We start from the raw sequence: 18,508 nt of genomic DNA, 5'->3' as shown, positions 1-18,508 counted from the left end.
TACAAAAGGATCTCTCAAAACTGGGTCACTGGGCAACAAAATGGCAGATGAAATTCAATGTTGATAAATGCAAAGTAATGCACATTGGAAAACGTAATCCCAACCATACATATAAAATAATGTCGTCTAAATTAACTGTTACCACTCAAGAAAGAGATATTGGAGTCACTGTGGATAATTTTCTGAAAACATCCACTCAATGTGCAGCAGCAGTCAAAAAAGCAAACAGAATGTTGGGAATCATTAAGAAAGGGATAGATAATAAGACAGAAAATATCATATTGCCTCTCTATAAATCCATGGTACGCTCACATCTTGAATACCGTGTGCAGATGTGGTAGCCCCATCTCAAAAAAGATATATTGGAATTGGAAAAAGTTCAGAAAAGGGCAACAAAAATTATTAGGGGTATGGAATGGCTTCCGTATAAGGAGAGATTAATAAAACTGGGACTTTTCAGCCTGGAAAAGAGATGACTAAGAACAGATATGATAGAGGTCTATAAAATCATGACTGGTATGGAGAAAGTAGATAAGGAAGTGTTATTTACTCCTCATAACACAAGAACTAGGGGTCACCAAATGAAATTAATAGGCAGCAGGTTTAAAACAAACAAAAGGAAGTACTTCTTCACACAACGCACAGTCAACCTCTGGAACTCTTTGTCACAGGATGTTGTGAAGGCCTAGTTCAAAAAAGAACTAGATACATTCATGGTGGATAGGTCCATCAATGGCTATTAGCCAGGATGGGCAGGGATGGTGTCCCTAGCCTCTGTTTTCTAGAAGCTGGGAATGAGCAACAGGGGATGGGTCTCTTGATGATTATATGTTCTGTTCATTCCCTCTGGGGCATCTTGAATTGGCCACTACTGGAAGACAGGATACTGGGCTAGATGGACCTTTGGTCTGATCCAGTATGGCCATTCTTATGAACTTGGGAACTTTTAGGGGAATAGGCTGAGCAAAATTATTGCAGTTTTCTTTTATCTCATTATTTTTTCTGTTATCTATATGCATTTCCAGGCATTTGTTCAAAAATCATCTTTATATATGCAATAGGGTGTTCCTCAAATTAAGCTTCACCTAGACTAATTTCCAAGTGTCAAGTGAGCTTTTAAAATCTCTCTCTCTCTCTCTCTCTGTGCCATATGTAGACAGTTTCATAAGCATTATTTTTTCATCTGGACATCTAGTTTAAAAATTCCACAGTACACGTCCATTGTTTCCTGGAACCCTTGATTACACAGAATTCTTCACTTTACTGTTACCAGGAAAAGACTTTGCAATGATTTATCAAAACTAAGAGCACTCACAGGAAAAGATTAGATACACTGAACTTCAAAAATAATGCACAGCTTCAGGACTCATATCTTTTCTGTTCATTAGGGCATAGTAAAAGTAGGAATGAACTTGAACTTAGTTTGGAAGCAAAATAGGAAATATTTATAAAATGGAAGTTTTGCATTAGTCTTGTTGGTATACGGGTCAAATACAAAATGAGTGATAAGCAGCTAACAAGACTGTGAACAAAATAATATAGTGTGTTATCTTCCCATACAAACATTTAGCACAGCTGGGAATTTCTAGCTGTGAAATGTTTTGCTAATGAGTGTTATACTTATCCACTATACATGATGGTGAGATTTTCAAAAGAGCTTAAGGGAGTTAGGTGCTCCACTCTCATTAACTTTCAGTGGTTGCTGAACACTTCATTAGATAAATAAAGAATCCTGTTTTGTTTGATTAACAGAGTTTCACTATGCAGATCAGAATGGCTGTTAACCCTTTAGCTCTGTGATTTTTTCAAGGATGGAGGACAACATTTTTGAAAACAGCTAAGTGGTTTAGGGGCCTAAACCCCATTTTCAAAAGTGATTAGGACCAGATTTTCAATAGTATTTAGGCACCCAAAAATGCAGGTAGTACAGCCTAGTGGGATTCTCAAAAGCTCCTAGGCAGGTTAGGCACATAACTCTCACTGACATTCAACTCTCTCTTCCACTGACTTTCACTTTTGAAACTGGGCCTCTGGGGTGCTTTTGAAAATGTTTACCCAGATTCTATTTCAAATGAAAAAGGAACAGTTGATAAAGATTTAAGAATGGTTTCTTCTGGAAGAGAGAAAACTAAAATTCAGCAAGGAAATCCAAATGCAAGTGCTTTCCTGCTGAGTTTACAGGCACTCAAAGTGCTTTTATAAAAATCCGTCTGTGCCTCTGGCTAGATAAGATATACACAAAATAAAAGTTGTTCATATGGGAGAAGTTCACTTGTTGGGAATGAGCCAGCACAGGCCCACCCTCCCTCTCCACTCAACTTGAACACTCACTGAACCCAGTGAATGGGCCGAGCATTCATCCCCTCTTTGCATGTAGGGTTTAAGCATTTAGAGCCAGATCCACAAAGGGACAGAGGCATTGCTTCTTTATGCCAGGGAAAAGGGTTGAAAAGGCAGCAGAAAGAGGTCCTAAGAGTTCAGTAACTGACTGAAGAACAATTCTCCTGGCACTAACACTGCAGAAGATGGCTGTAAGTACCTGAGTATCGTTTCACAAGCCTTACATATAGGGGACATCCCAAGGGTTGGAAGGGCATGTTGGGTTGGGGCCACAGCATGCAGAGCTGAGGAGATGCTGGGCAGTGCTATTCCCAGAGGGCAGTCCAGGGAATCTGCCATAACTTAAACAGGCCCCAGGGCTGTTTTACCAGAGTCCTCTCCAGTGCCTGGAGCAGCTCAGGGTCAGGAGGGCACAAAGTTGGCTTAGGCTATGTCTACATTGGATTCTGAGGTATGATTGCAGCACAGGTAGACATACCCACACTAGCTCAACCTGCACTAGCAAAGCTAAAAATAGCAGTGTAGACACAAGGGCATGGGCTTCAGCACAGGCTAGCAGCACGAGTATGTGCCCAAGGGATATGGACCCATGTATTTATATAGCCCACTCTGAAGCATCTGCTGCCATGTCTTCACTGTTATTTTTAGCCATGCTAGAATGGGGTAATGCTAGCGCAAGTGTGTCTATCTGAGCTGCAATCAGACCTCAAATTGCAGTGTGGACACACCCTTAAATGCATCCCATCTCTCAAGCTCAGTGCTGTACCATAATAATGTGGGGAAATCTAAAAAAAGCTGAGAACCAAAGTGCAGAAACCTTGTATAGTGAATCTGCAATGTCCATGTGAATTATGTACATGAAAGTGTCCCAAGCCCCTGAACCAACTATATATAATCAGACAAAAATAATACTCCAAACCAATATTTGAGATAAAAGAAATCAGACTTTTTGAATTTTCATTTAAGTATTATGGAACACTTACTTAACACTCTTAAAATAATTCTTCACTGAAGGTTAAACTTCATATTAATCTTTGTTTTAAAACGTTGATATCTTTACAACACATTTTCGTAAATATTCATTATTTTAAAAATAATGTTTTTTATTTTAAAAGTCAGTGGATTCTTACTAACTAGTGTAACATAAAGGGCATACTTTTTGGCTGCCAATTGACCAGTGAACATAGATCAATCTTATTTTCATACAGTGGCCTGTGAAAGTAGCTGGTCAGCTCAGGAGGAAATTTGGTTAAAAAAAAAAAACTTAAATAACTTACTAATTTGACTCTGTGACCAGGAGTGGCACTGATTTCCCATGTGCATTCCTTCCTACTTGGGTATTTGTCTGGCCAGTTAGGACTTGTGATGACTCCAGTCGGACTATGGATCTTCTGTTCACACTCAGCTGTGCCAACAATGATAGCATCAGTTAGTTTAGAAATCTATGTTAAGATGTAGTCGGAAAAGCAGACTTTTTTATCAACTGATTCATTGAAAGGAAAGGATTTTCAGGAAGCTAGCTAATTACCTCCTCAGTATCCAGTATCATGTTCATCACCTTTGGCAAATACATCATGGAGATTAATCTAGCATTGCTTGTTTACTGATTGACCATTACATTTACAGTGTTGTTTACAATGGATCACATAAACCTTCTATAAACAAACTATATATATGAATGATATGCCTAAACCTTTTATCTAAATGAAGTCAATATTTTGCTATTCCCTCTACTAAGCCTTCCTCACAAATAAAATTAAGTAGAGAAACCCAGAATGGAACTCCTGCCTGAAAATTTCATATTTTGCTTTTCTGCCCTCCCGCTAAAGCAGGCATTAAAGGTATTGAACCTTGATTCTGGTTGTTAAACCACGATTAATAGAAAGAGAGAGATACTGTTGTTGGCAAAAGACTGAGAATGAATTGTGAATATCTACAGAGAAATGTCTGACTATACAAGGTCTTCTTTGTCCTAATGGAATTAGTATAAGTGCCTCTCATTAAATAAAAACTAACATTTAAATCTAAATAAAGCAAGGATAAAATGATAAAACTACTCCACCTTCTTAAGTACTTTCCCTTCAAGAATCTCAAAAGACTTTATAAACATCAGGGAATTAAGCCTCACAATACTCTCTGAAGGAAGGTAAGGGCTTGTCTAAATGGCACCACAGTACAGACTAGAGGGATGTGATTTGTCGAGTGTTCTAACTGTCCCATGTAGACCCTGCTGGTTTGCATTAAAAGGTATGTCCCTTTTCTACATGATTATAACTTTCTACAGAGTTGAAGAAAACCTTCTAAAAGACAGCCGGGTCGCCTCTACTATCTGCTGTTCAAATGCCCTAACCCTTACCTTCCTTGCAGTCATGTTTATTTTCATGTAGTACAAATCCATTGCGGCACTGACAGACATAGCTTCCTATAGTGTTGATGCATTCATGCTGGCAGCCACCGTTGTCCTTAGAACACTCGTCCTTGTCTAAGGGATACACAACATGGTTCTGTGAGCATCACATCTATAGCTTGTAGAATGTAGACAACATTTTTATATTAATGTTTAAGTCCAGAAAAGGGTAAACCAAGGCACAGACCTTATTCTTCTCAGTATGGCAATTTAATTGTACCTTAGTTCTACCCATTCATTGTTCAGCCTGCAACCTTGCACCATGGCACTATTCTTTTAGTAAATTCCCATGGAAAGTGAGGTCTATTTCTCAAGAGAGACAAAAAAGTTTCAAGAAAATAAAGGATATAGAACAAATGGCTAATATTACTTTTTCAGCTAGTTTTATTGATATAGATTTCATAAAGTATCTCTTCAGTGGCTACAGTTCCATGCACAACAAGGAGTTTTACTATTTGGACAAACACATAAGGTATTCCCACCTCACACCAGTTCTACAACGTACGCAGATTGGATGTTCAGGCCAAACAAGGTTTCAAGCTCTGCACATGTTGATATTAAAAATAATTTACTCAGCATAAACTTTATCAATTCGTTGTTTTGTTCTAGCGGAGCAAAAAATGTGCTTTGATTTTAATGAATCTGGACATTACAAAACATCTCAAAAAGGAAAATACATTGTTAAAAAGCAAAGAAAAGAAACGGATGTTAATTATTTCAGGGAGATATGCCATATAGCATGCAGTCCTGTTTATTAACAAGTAATCCTCTCTAAAAGAGCTTTTAGTGTGTTAGAAATCAACCAGACGGTAGGGGAGAAAATATGAGCTACATTACACAGCCACCAAATTCACTGCAGGGAAAAAAGGCAAACTAGATTAACAGGCAGTCATGACAGCAAAAGGCATCAGCTGCCACCATTCTGTGTCATTTGGCTGTTGTCATTTTAGGTGGGGCTGGTCAATTAAATCAAAACTGGCAGAGTGTTCCTGACATACATTTATAAAGCCATATCACACCGACCTCTGTCGTTTCAACAGGCAAAAAAATGAGAACAAATTATGGTCATATCAGAAGTCAGACTGTTTCAGAACTGGAATGCAGAGCATGCATCTCATTTACCCGCAGATTTCCTAAGACATACGAAAGGGAGTGTTATTTCTTAACAAAATTAATATGCAATATTTCAGACCGTGTTTGGTTCAGTAGGAATTTCTACAAAAACACAAGCTGCCATATATAATTTAAGCTTCTTGTTACTATTTTACTCATATTGTATTACTTCTCGCTACCTTTGTTGAAGCACATATATAGTAATACAGCAAAATAAATCTTTATTGTCTAAGTACTTACATACACCTGAGCTTTACCTGCCAAAATGTATGTGAAGCTTGACTTTTGACTTGCAGGCTCTTCAATAAATTCTATTTGTACTTACAATACATTGCTGTACAGCAACAGCAGGATGATATATATTCATAGCAAAATCCTGCAAGTCAAAACCAAGTTTCCACTGCATTTTCATTTGTACTATACATCTCAAATCTGTTTGCACTGAGAGTACGTGGGAGCTTCCTGCAGATGTGAACAGAGTTGAATGTGGAGGAACAGTTTAAAAGTAAACACACTTCACAGAAGCGGTTTATATTTGTGATCATTTAGGAAAGCATAAAAACTCAGAAGGATACTTCTTGCAGGCTTTCTAATAGGAGCATTATTTAATTTCAAGCAAAAGTTTTAATCTCTCATCTTTTCAAAAGCAAGCATTAGCACATACTCCCTATTGCAGACTTAGAAGGATGACAAGCAAATGAGAAATTAGATTGCAACTGACAATAACAGAAACTCATTAGCATTTCCTCTCCTATATAACCGAGCGAAAAGAATGGAAGGTAAGTTCAAATGCTTTCATGAAAGGTAACAAACAGGGACATTCTAGTAAAGTTTTGTAATAAATAAAATAAAGGCCCTTTCCAGTTCCCCGTCTACCAAATTATCTGAAACAGAAAAGTCTACCTCACATTAAATAAGTATGTCTTATTCTGAAGAATAATCGCAAAAGGGACATGTGCATAAAGAAATGGTCCTATGATGGATCCCTTCAAAGATCAGCTCTGTACAAAACAATAATCAAAAGGCAGAAGAGATAAGCCTAGTGACACTAGCATGGAAATAATTAATTGCACACTTAAAGAAGGATGCAGTTGTTGAACAAACCTGACAGATGTTGAATAAATCAGTATGGATTTTTCCATCATATCTGTAGCTCAGTTTCAAAATTAGTCTGTATTAGTTACAGAAACAAATATTTTGCTTAGTAAAAACAAAATCATTTGTTGTGCTGACAGATTGAAATCAGTCTCCCAATTTTGAATGGATGCTTTCTTCCTTTTTGTTTGTTTCAATACTCAGCATAGGGAAAGATCCATTCTCAACAAAATGTTAGATTTTAACAATTTAGAGGACATGTGGTCATACCTCTGAGACCCCCAGAGGCCACCAGTCTGTGAATAATACGTATTCGGCCTGAGGGGGAAACCTGTATCAAGTCCTTGCATGATTCAAAAACAAAAATTTTCTCTTTGCAGGCAGTTTTCTTGTCTGTGGAAAAAAATGTACCAGGATAGTGCCAGAGGTGAACATGAATCTGCTCAAAGGTAGAAACATTTAAGCTTTTCTTTTTAACTGCTCACTGAATCATAACCCACCAAAAAAAAAAAGACCCCTGTAATATTCATTCTTATCATGCATCAGACACAGTGACTGTTTTAAATGAGCATGCAAAACATCATATTTATTTAAAACCACAAAAATAACTCTAGAGCAAATGATAAATGGAAGCAGTTTAACAACAGGTTGCTACCAGTGATTAATCATTCTATTGTTTAAGAACCTTATTCAAAGAAATGATTATAGCAGCTCCCATGACCATCACCTTTCCTACACAGAAAATCAAACATTGTTTTTTTCTGAAGCAAGGCCATGTTGAATGATTCAGTCGCCTATTTTTCCTTGTGTGCCCACAGCAGCTTGCAATAGGTTGCCCAATTATTCACATGAAGGGCACAAAACTTGTAATAGGAAGTTTTATGCTTAAAAACTTAATATTTAATTTAAAAAAATTCCAAAAAATATCAGTTACCTGTAGCCCCAAGATGGTTTTAAGTTATCCCCTCCCACTCCTCAAGACACGACATTACATCTCTACAACATCTGTTCTGCTACTTATAGAAAATCACCTTGAAACATCCCTCAAGTGACAGCACATGAATACACTCACACACAAGCATTCCTCGCTAAATTTGTGCGCCCTGGAACACGAGGAAAATTTGGATGCTGATTGCTAGTGAAGAGATAAGAATTTATTATTAGAAAAAATGGATGTATGAATGGAATTCAGTGGTTGACTCAGTCTCTCTGATCCCCTAAAATGTATACTTTTCTATGACCATGTTAAACTTGGTGCATAAACCTTTGTTTTCAGAACTCTCCACTCACATTTTGTTATGCATCTACGAACACTTATTAACCATGGCAATCATGCAAGGTTATCCTTTTATCTTGTGTTTCTGAGATTCCCAGACTCCAAAGCCAGACGGGACCATTGTAATCATATAGTTTGATCTCCTACATGACACAGGACAAAGAACTTCCCCAAATAATTCCTAGAGAATATCTTTTAGAAAAACATCCAATCTTGATTTAAAAATTGTCAGTGACGGAAATTCCACTAAGATCCTTGGTAAATTGTTTAAATGGTTAATTATTCTCACTATTAAAAATTTACACTTTATTTCCAGTCTGAATTTGGGTAGCTTCAACTTCCAGCCATTGGATCATTCTATACCCTTCTGGGCTAGATTGAAGAGCCAATTATTAAATATTTGTTCCCCATTTAGATACTTACAAACAGTAATCAAGTCACCCTTACTTAACATTCTCTTTTTTGTTACGCAAATAGATTGAGCTCTTTGATTCTGTCACTGTAAGGTATGTTTTCTAATTCTTTAATCATTCATGTAACTCTTCTCTGAACCCTCTCCAATTTATCAGCGTTCTTCTTGCATTGTGGGCACCAGAAATGGATACACTATTCCAGCAGCAGTCACAACCGTGCCAAATATAGGGGTAAAATAAACTCTCTGCCCCTACTAGAGTTCCTGTTTATGCATCCTAGCATTGCATTACCTCTTTTGGCCACAGCGTGACACTGGAAGTTCATGTTCAGCTGATTATCTACCATGACCTCCAAATCTTTTTCCGAGTCACTGCTTCCCAGGATAGAGTCCCCCATCCTGTAAGTATGGCCTACATTCTTTGTTCCTAGATGTCTACACTTACATTTAGCCATAATCAAAGTCTTGTTTGCTTGAGACCAATTTACCAAGCAATTTGGATTGCTCTGAATCAGTGACCTGTCCTCTTATTTATTTACCACATCCCCAATTTTTATGTCACCTGCAAACTTTATCAGTGATGGTTTTATATTTTCTTCCAAGTCATTGATACAAATGTTAAATAGCATACGGCGAACAACCAATCACTGCGGGACCCACTGGAAACATACCCACTCAATGATAATTGCCCATTTACTATTATATTTTGTGACCTATCAGCCAGGTTTTAATCCATTTAATCTGTGCCATATTAATTTTATATTGTTTTAATTTTTAAAATCAAAATGTCACATGGTACCAAGTCGAACACCTTAGAGAAATCTAAATATATTATTACCTTTATCGGCCAAACTGACAATCTCATAAAAAAAAGATATCAAGTCAGGTTGACAGGACTGATTTCCATAAACCCATGTTGATTTGCATTAATTACATTACCTTCCCTTAATTCTTCATTAATTGAGTCCCAAATTAGCCACTCCATTATCTTACCCACAACTGATGTCAGGCTGGCATGCCTATAATTACCTGTCATCCCATTTACCCTTTTTTAAAACTGGCAGTTGAGATCTGACTGTATGATGCTGAAAGGCTTGTACTGCCACAATTCACTGTGTCTGGATTTTTGGATCAATATCGGCTTAGCAAGAATTGTTTGTGGGATGTGATTGTCATAATTTTGTCCACCAAATTTGACTACATGAGATGTCTCATACAGAAACAGTCAATTTGTTGCTTGGCAATTCATAGGAACATCCTACTGGATCAGATTAATAGGCCATGTAGTCTTGTATTCTGTCTCCACTACTGTCCAGGATCAGCTGCTAAAGAGGAAGGTACAACAAAACACCATAGCAGCCAGTTGTGGGATAAGCTGCCCCCAAGGGAATTTTCCTACCAAAGTCCAATAGTTAGAAATGGCTTTATGCCTTAAATAATGAGTGTTTATATCCCTTCCAAAACTTTTTCAAAAATATATTTACTAGTCTAACTGGATAACTCCACATAAATGTCTAATTTTTTTTTAACTCTGCTCAGCTTTCAGTTATCAGTTAATATGCCATGGCAATGAGTTCCATCATCTAATTATGCATTGTGCAAACAAGTTTTTTTTTTTTATTATTATTTGCTTTGAATTTGCCATCTTTCAAATTCATTGAATGTCCCCTTGTTCTTGCATTTTAAAAAGGGAATAGAAGCTCCGGATCTACTTTTCCCAAACAATTCATTATTTTGTGTACCTTCATCATGATCCTTCTCATTCATCTCCTCTCTAAGGTAACCTGTCCCAATCTTTTCAGTCCTAGAAGGCATTGTGCAGTGTTGCTTTTCCACTTTGCTCATTCCTGGAGGGGAAGAACTCAAAGAAGGTGGCTGTGGATACTTACACATCTTCACCTAAGCATTCCATTAGATCCCATATATTTGTGAAGTGCTTGGTGAGAACAAACGGAATGGTGGTGTCACTGGAATGCTTATGTTTGAAAAGAAGGCATAATGCTGTGTATCTGCCCATTATGTAGTATTATTCAGCTAAGACTGTTGAAACCATTCCAGGCACGACTGAGGTGATGTTCCTGGGTAAGACTAAGTGTTCTGCGGAACCTATTGGCAGTATGTGCATGCCTGTTATTCTGACAGAATGATTAATACCTGTCAGACACATACAAAAGTGTGTGTGTGTGTGTGTGTGTGTGTGTGGAAGGTCACACTCAAATATTTCTGATGGAGCTCAGTGTTTCCAGATTGTATGGAAAGTTTCCTCAGACATAAACCTACCCCAGTCATACTAGACTTTGTCAGCTCTAAGGTAGACTACTGTAATGTGCTTCTAATTGGACTTCCTTCAAATTTGTTCCATTGACGGGAAATGTTACAGAATATAGTTGCTTGTTTGTTCCTTCAGTTAGCACCTGGGAGTCTCTTACACCCAACTTCTAGCCAAAGGACACAATTAAAGTTGTAATATTAGACTATAAAAACCTTCATAATTTAGGTTGTCTCTTGCCCTGTACTCAACATTTACAATCCGTTGGGGTGGGGTCCACTCACAGAATTTAGGCTCAGCCAGTAATGAGCTAGAAGGTAGGCAAGATTTTCATGGCTGAGGACTCCTGGTTATAAGAACATAAGAACGGCCATACTGGGTCAGACCAAAGGTCCATCAAGCCCAGTATCCTGTCTTCTGACAGTGACCAATGGCAGGTGCCCCAAAGGGAATGAACAGACAGGTTATCATCAGCTGATCCATGCCCTGTCACCCAATCCCAGCTTCTGGCAAACAGAGGCTAGGGACACCATTCCTGCCTATCCTGGATAATAGCTATTGATGGACCTATCTTCCATGAATCTATCTAGCTCCCTTTTGAACCTCATTATAGTATTGGCCTTCACAACACCCTCTGGCAAGGAGTTCCAGAGGTTAACAGTGCATTCCGTGAAAAAAATACTTTCTTGTGTTTGTTTTAAACCTGCTACCTATCAATTTTATTTGGTGGCCCCTTGTTCTTGTATTATGAGAAGGAGTAAATAACACTTCCTTATTTACTTTCTCTATACCACTCATGATTTTATAGACCTCTATCATATCTCCCCTTAGTTGCCTCTTTTCCAAGCTGAAAAGTCCTAGTCTTATTAATCTCTCCTCATATGGAAGCCGTTCCATACCCCTAATCATTTTTTGCCCTTTTCTGAACTTTTTCCAATTCCAATATATCTTTTTTGAGATGGGTCAACCACATCTGCACTCAGTATTCAAGGTGTGGGTGTACCATGGATTTATATAGAGGCAATATGATATTTTCTGTCTGATTATCTATCCTTTTCTTGATGATTCCCAACGTTCTGTTTGCTTTTTTGACTGCCGCTGCACAGTCTTTGGCTAGCTTTCTTCGAATTCTTTTTTGGTCTTTCTAATTATATTTTTACACTTCATTTGCCAGAGTTTATGCTCTTTTCCATCTTCCTCATTAGGATTTATCTTCCACTTTTTAAAGGATGCCTTTTTGCCTCTCACTGCTTCTTTTACTTTGTTGTTTAACCACGGTGGCTGTTTTTTGGTTCTCTTACTATGTTTTTTAAATTGGGGTATACATTTAAGTAGAGCGCCTATATTGTGTCTTTAAAAAGTTTCCACGTAGCTTGCAGGGATTTTACTTTCGGTACTGTATCTTGGTTGTGGAATTCCCTTGCAAAGGAGTCCCAAAATAATCCCTTGGATATCTATAAGAATGTTATATAGGATGGTACCCTTTTTCTTTTTTAAATGTCTTGGCTCTCGCCCCCGTTTTGTTAATCTACTATCTTCTTGCTTAGCATTGTATGTACCTTTTGCTGGTGGGTGGATTGCCATACAGATATTGGGTTTGCCCTTTTGCTAGATTTTTGTGGTGATGACGGGCTGTATAATTAGAATGGTGAAGTTTTTAAGAGGTTATATTCATTCTATTATGATTTTAGTGCAATGCTTAAAGGCCTTCCAATACAACTTTTAAACTGAAAAATAATAATAAATACATGCCTAAATTCTCTAATCTATACATTGTTTAATTGTAAACTTTGCTAAATATAGTCTTGTATTTTTCATAAGGCATAATTAAATGAGGAATTAATGAAGAACATAGGGTCAGGCCAAATGATGATCTAATGTCAACTTTCAGAAGTCAAAATATATGTGCTGAAGATTTCAATACATATACTGCCCTCAATGCCTGGATCAAGAGCACACGTTGTCTATAATGATGGATTTCTAAATCTTACTCCTTTTTTTAGCAGTAATGAGAGAAGAGGGTGACTAACTGCTAGTGCGCTGATAAAGAAAAAACCAAGCTTCTTTTATCTACTTTCAAACTCATTTGAGCATCTTGGATTCAAAAGTTTGACTTAGACTAAAAGATTAGGAGGTGGGTGTTCTGTGATAAAAGGAACAAAAGCAAGTCACATAGAAGAAAACAACTAAATGAAAAAGGATGGGGAAAATGGAACAGAATGGCAAACAGGGTGAAAAGTAAATACAGACAGACTGTGAAAAATGAGCAGGGAGCAGAATGGAAAAGAATTCCAATGAAAAATAAATGCATACTATACAGTGAATATGGAATACCCATGTGGGCCATCCAGTTCTTTTGAAGGGTCAGAGAGAGAGAGAGAGGGAGAGAGAGAGAGAGTTTTCTATCCCCACTATGCAAAACAGGTTTCCCTTTAACCAGAAAAACATTTTGGTTCAGGTTCATCCCTAGTATAAATTCCCTGACTTTAGTGAATTTAATCCAGAGATAAATTTAGCCCTTTAAAAGAATTGTGAGTTTAAATTACCAGGAAAAAATGGTTTGTGAACTAAGTTAGTTTTCAAAACAGAGACCAAAGAAAAATAATAAATAAATAAATTGTCACAGAGGTTGACAAGCCCATCCTTTGAACCCCATGAACAACAACCCTGGTCTCTCCCCACCACACACAGTTGTTCTGAGTTCTTTTTAGTACAAACTATGACTACTAATAGGGTTAACATTCTTTAAACAATTCATCAACACTTAAAATGCAGAAAAAGAGATTGCTTGTTAAACCAACTCTATATTCAATATGTTCATCATCCATAACTTTTGGGCTACAGCTAAAAAGCAGATTACAGTGAATACCAGGGCTATTTTTGCTACCTAGCACCCCTATAAAGGTATCAAAATAATAGGGCTTAACTCAGAAATATGTATACTGTGTACTAATATGTATACTGTGATCTGAAAATGTAGGACTAGATCATGCTAGCCACTAGCCCTTATTTACAGGATAATACACACTGCCTTTAATGGGTAACCCTTCAGCATGTAAATAAGGACCATTCACTCAAGGGTTCCAGGATGGGACCCATACGTTTCATGTGCATAGATATTTAGGTATAAATACATAGTTAACCTTTAAAGCTTTATGACAATAATCTAAAATGGCATTTTACAAGGAAAAGTAACCTTCTGTGACCTTAAAAATGTCATTTACATAAACCAGAAACTGATCTCAATGTCTCTGCCTGCAGAAATGTGATTATCAGCAAATACAATATGTTTAAAGGTTTCAGGAGGTAAAACACGTGTTAATATCTTTGTCTGATATATGGGAAATACAATTTACTTTGCTCTTTCCTCACTGCTAGAATAAACCATCTGAGAAACCATAAAAGAAAACATCAGACTTCCTTTTGGGGCTGCTAAACTTTAAACTTCTTGTCTACGTACATTACAGCTTCTGACAGATATTTTTCCCACTTTGTAAAAGATCTAAGCAACATTACTTACATAATATGCTGGACCATGCTGTTTAACTTTGCTACAAAATGTATCATGCATGCGTCAGTTACTGAAACTATCCAGAGCAGAAACTGCATTTACTTAGGCTTTTACAATATAACATTTAGCCAAAAGCACAATAATAAAGTAAGCTAGTAAAACATTTGTTACATACTAAACTTAAGTATATTTCTAGCTCTCAAGAACTTTAAATTCTTATCAGAAAATGAGAGGGTAAAATTCAACTCCTAGATATAGTAACTGATATTTTTAATTATACAAGAGTGCACAAGAAGAATTCTAGTACTATTAACAGAATGTATTCTGCCACATGGAAACATGGTTATAACAGAGTCCTAAGTGGGTGATTACTAGGGCTGTGATCCTCAAAACATTCGCGTACATGCTTTACTCATATGAATAGTCCCATTAAAGTCAACTATGCACATCCTCAGTTGGTGTAAAATGTCATAGCTCCATAGAAGTCAATGGAACTATGGCAATTTATACCATTTCTGATTTGCCACATGGAAGCTACCCATGTACTTAAAGATAAGCATGTTCCGAGATGTATGCAGAATCAGGGCCTGTTCTTCCACAAACCTTTAAAACATTCAAAATCAGGCAAGAAAGATTCTACAGTATTTAACAAATACCTAGCAAGAGACAAGTCATAAATAATGCAATTTAATAAGAAAAAGAGGTAGTGAAAGCAAAACACAAATGTACTTATATTTTGTAACATATTATTTACATCACATTATGACAGGGATTGTAAACAAAGAAAGAAAGAAACTGGAGTAACAGAAGTCTGTTATGGTAAATTTTGGGCACACTGTGAGGTTTCTCTTCTCTTTTACCTACCAGCCTGTGTATATCTGTAGAATATGTTTCTGGATTGTTAGGGAAAAAAACCCTCCTATTTCACAGATTTCCCACACTATTCATATATTTCAATTCAAGATAACTATTGTTATATTTTATTAACTTATTAAATTGAACCGAAAATTAAAACTGTAATCAAAAGGAGAGAGGCCTTTCACATTCATCGCTGGTGCAATGAAGAACACAACCTGTGAAAAAGATTCACTGCATCTAGATATTCTATACTCAGAGGTATCCATAGTACAGGAGTGATTTTTAATACCTGAAAAGAAGTGAGCCTTGAAGCCTTTCTTTGAGACTGTGTTGTCAGATCTGAACTCAATTCTCATATTGTTGTATTGTGATGTGATAACTTCAGGCACTTCTGTACCACAAAATTTACCATGCAGTTTGGAGTCAGAAGAAAGGCCACTACGAAGCTCCACGTAATCATATTTGCAAACCTAGGAAAGCGAAAGATTTTTGTATTAGCCAAAAATAGATTAAAATTCCATATAAATGCCTCTACACTTAAAATGTAATATCTTCTGTTGATTTATGTTACAAAATTAATATTTTATTGACTTTTCAATATTTAATATTTTTGCATCTTTTCTGATACTCCTTTATAAATGTTTGTTGATTTTGTTTTAATATAATTTTAAACACTACAACATATTTAAGTTCTTAAATGATATGTTTTAAGACAAAGTTCATGCATGAATATGTAGTATCTACATTTTCTACATTTTAAAGTGTTTAATAGCTCAGCCAATTAAATTAAAAAGGAAAAACTCTAAAGACATGAGACAATGTTCACTTTGAAGAATAAAGCCATCTCTGAATCATAAACATTTATGGGTTATGTATGTTTGTGGGTTTGGTTTTAACACCCTATAACCTAAAATATATTACCTTGAATACAGAAATTCTGCAAGCCAAGTCTTTCCCATTCTAAATTTAAGACCACATTATTTTCTTATGAAAGTATAAATCTGCATTGTTAATAGTGTCACTTCCTTCTCAACAGTGGCACTGATATAAATTAGAGGACTAATTTGTGTCATTTTCATTAGGAGGTTTAAAAAAATCACCCCTTATGCAAGGCCTACAACCCAGGATAATACTTTCAGTGCATAATCCCATGTCTATATAAAACCTTCCACCCCAAAAACTTCTAAGCTTCTTAGGCTCAACTATCAATCATTTAATCAAAAATTTTCCAGTTCTATGCAATTAATAGTTTAAGAGAAAACAGTGGCCGGGGGATTCATACAAGGCTTAGATTGTGCATGAAATGAAAGCATGAGTTTTATAAATCACAATCTTTATTTTTTTAAACTACACAAAAATATTATTTTGGCTTTTGTTGCTATCTTTTTATGGACTATAAAAATGATTTCCAATGTTTTGCCATAATGGAGGGAAAGGTTTAAAGTGCTTATAACTACTGGAATCACTTTCACATGTTACCGCTGTGGAATGCAGCTAATTCATAATAACTCCACTTAAATAATATTAAGAGTCTTGCTTAATGTAACAGGCACAAGGAAATGCTGAGTTACAACTGGACGTCTACTTTAACTCACCTGTGTTAAATTCTCATCTTGATACCTGGGATTTTCACATGCTAAGCCTATCAGCATGACTTAAGGTGAATTTTAATGCTTTTGTGGGTTTAAATTAGACATGTAATATTATTCGAATGTAGGCTTAGTGATATAATTTCCGTTATATGGCAGTATATAAAACATTAATAGAAGTACAAGTACATTAAAATTGTATTGATTAGCAAAGATGTATACAAATATATCCAGCTAATTTAAAATTATTTATTCAGCAAAAACAATTTCATGGTTAACTAAGTCTCAAAATAAATAAGTATTTAAATCATTTCTAACATGTGGACTTTTAGTACCCATTTTATGTCTGTATTTTTAGACACTATATAAAATGTATTAGTGGCCTGATATACTATAAGAGTTTCTTCTGGATAACAAAAGTATTGAAATTCACAACTTCTGTTAGTACTATCTTTCTAACATCTATTTTTAGCAACACAAGAGAGGAGAATGGTCTTATGATCAAAACACAGGGCTGAGAGTTAGGAGATCGACAATTTTTCCCCACAATCTGCCAGTCATATGTCCTGTGTGACCTTGGACAACTGACTCAGTTTCCTCATCTGAAAAATGGAGACAAAAATTAGAGCTGGCTAGAAAACAAAGAAGTTTTTGAGGAAAAAAAGTTTCCTTCATTTATTTTTCTTCTAATAATGACATTGCTTTATTTCATAGAGATTTGTGAGGTTTTAGTTATTAATGTGGGGGGGGGACATGATAAAAGTCTTCAAGTAAGTAGAAGGTTGTTATAAAATGGAGGAAGATAATTTTTTCTCCTTATCCACAGAGGACCAGATGAGAAATAATGGGCTTAAATTGCAGCAAGGGAGGCTTAGGTTGGACATTAGGAAACACTTCCTGTCAGGGTAGTTAAGCACTCGAACAAATTACACAGAGAGACTGTGGAATCTCCATCATCAGAGGGTTTTAAGAACAGATTAGACAAATGCCATGTTCTATGGGTATTATCAAGACCATTTAGAGATGATCTAGCCAATAGCTAGTCCTACCTCAGTGCAGACTAGATGACCTATTGAGGTCCCTTTCAGTCCTACATTTCAATGATTCTATGTCTGTAGACTAGACTATTAAGACTGAGATGCTGTATAATTAACTATCTGAAGCCAAGGAACTTAAAAAATAAAAAACAAAAAATCATAGAGTTCATTCCACAATCCAAGTAGGAAGTTTATTTTAATATTCAGACTACATGCTTTTTCTTTACTTATTTCATTCCATAGCTCCTTATTATACTTCCTGTTCCACTCCAAAAGTTACTTTCCTTTCTTAGGATTCTCACCTTGAAATGGTTATAGATGGCTATAATGCTCCATTACTCCTCATTTAACCAAGTTATATATACTCAATACTTTTATTCTCTACACATAATTCAGTTCCTCCAGATTTTTGTCTTGTCTTGAATTCTCTCCAATTAATGGCTCATCCATTTGTTTTGTTTTAGTTTGTTTACAAAAAACCCAGCTGAAGTTCAGCAAAGCATTTCTTTTAATACATATACATTATGATATTCATATCTTTAAAAGAGAGCAAGCCATGCTATGTATGTTTTGAAAGACTCTAGAAACAGTCCCAAACTCA

At 36.2% G+C, this 18,508-nt stretch overlaps 1 protein-coding gene across 2 annotated transcripts in view; it reads right to left on the bottom strand.

Annotated features, from left to right (window-relative positions):
- The window catches only part of TLL1 (tolloid like 1), a 192,994-nt gene that overhangs the window by 16,443 nt on the left and 158,043 nt on the right, over positions 1 to 18,508 (bottom strand). For both annotated transcript variants that reach the window (XM_073341559.1, XM_073341558.1), the window contains 3 exons: positions 15,571 to 15,751; positions 4,697 to 4,822; positions 3,618 to 3,745 (listed from right to left, as the gene is read on the bottom strand). In XM_073341559.1, coding sequence (XP_073197660.1) covers positions 3,618 to 3,745; positions 4,697 to 4,822; positions 15,571 to 15,751 — 435 coding nt within the window. The remainder of the gene's footprint in view (positions 1 to 3,617; positions 3,746 to 4,696; positions 4,823 to 15,570; positions 15,752 to 18,508) is intronic.

The sequence above is a fragment of the Lepidochelys kempii genome, chromosome 4 (genome assembly GCF_965140265.1).
Source record: "Lepidochelys kempii isolate rLepKem1 chromosome 4, rLepKem1.hap2, whole genome shotgun sequence".
Taxonomy (NCBI): domain Eukaryota; kingdom Metazoa; phylum Chordata; order Testudines; family Cheloniidae; genus Lepidochelys; species Lepidochelys kempii.
Note: the sequence above shows the minus strand (reverse complement) of the source record. Positions and strands in the feature narration are given on the sequence as shown.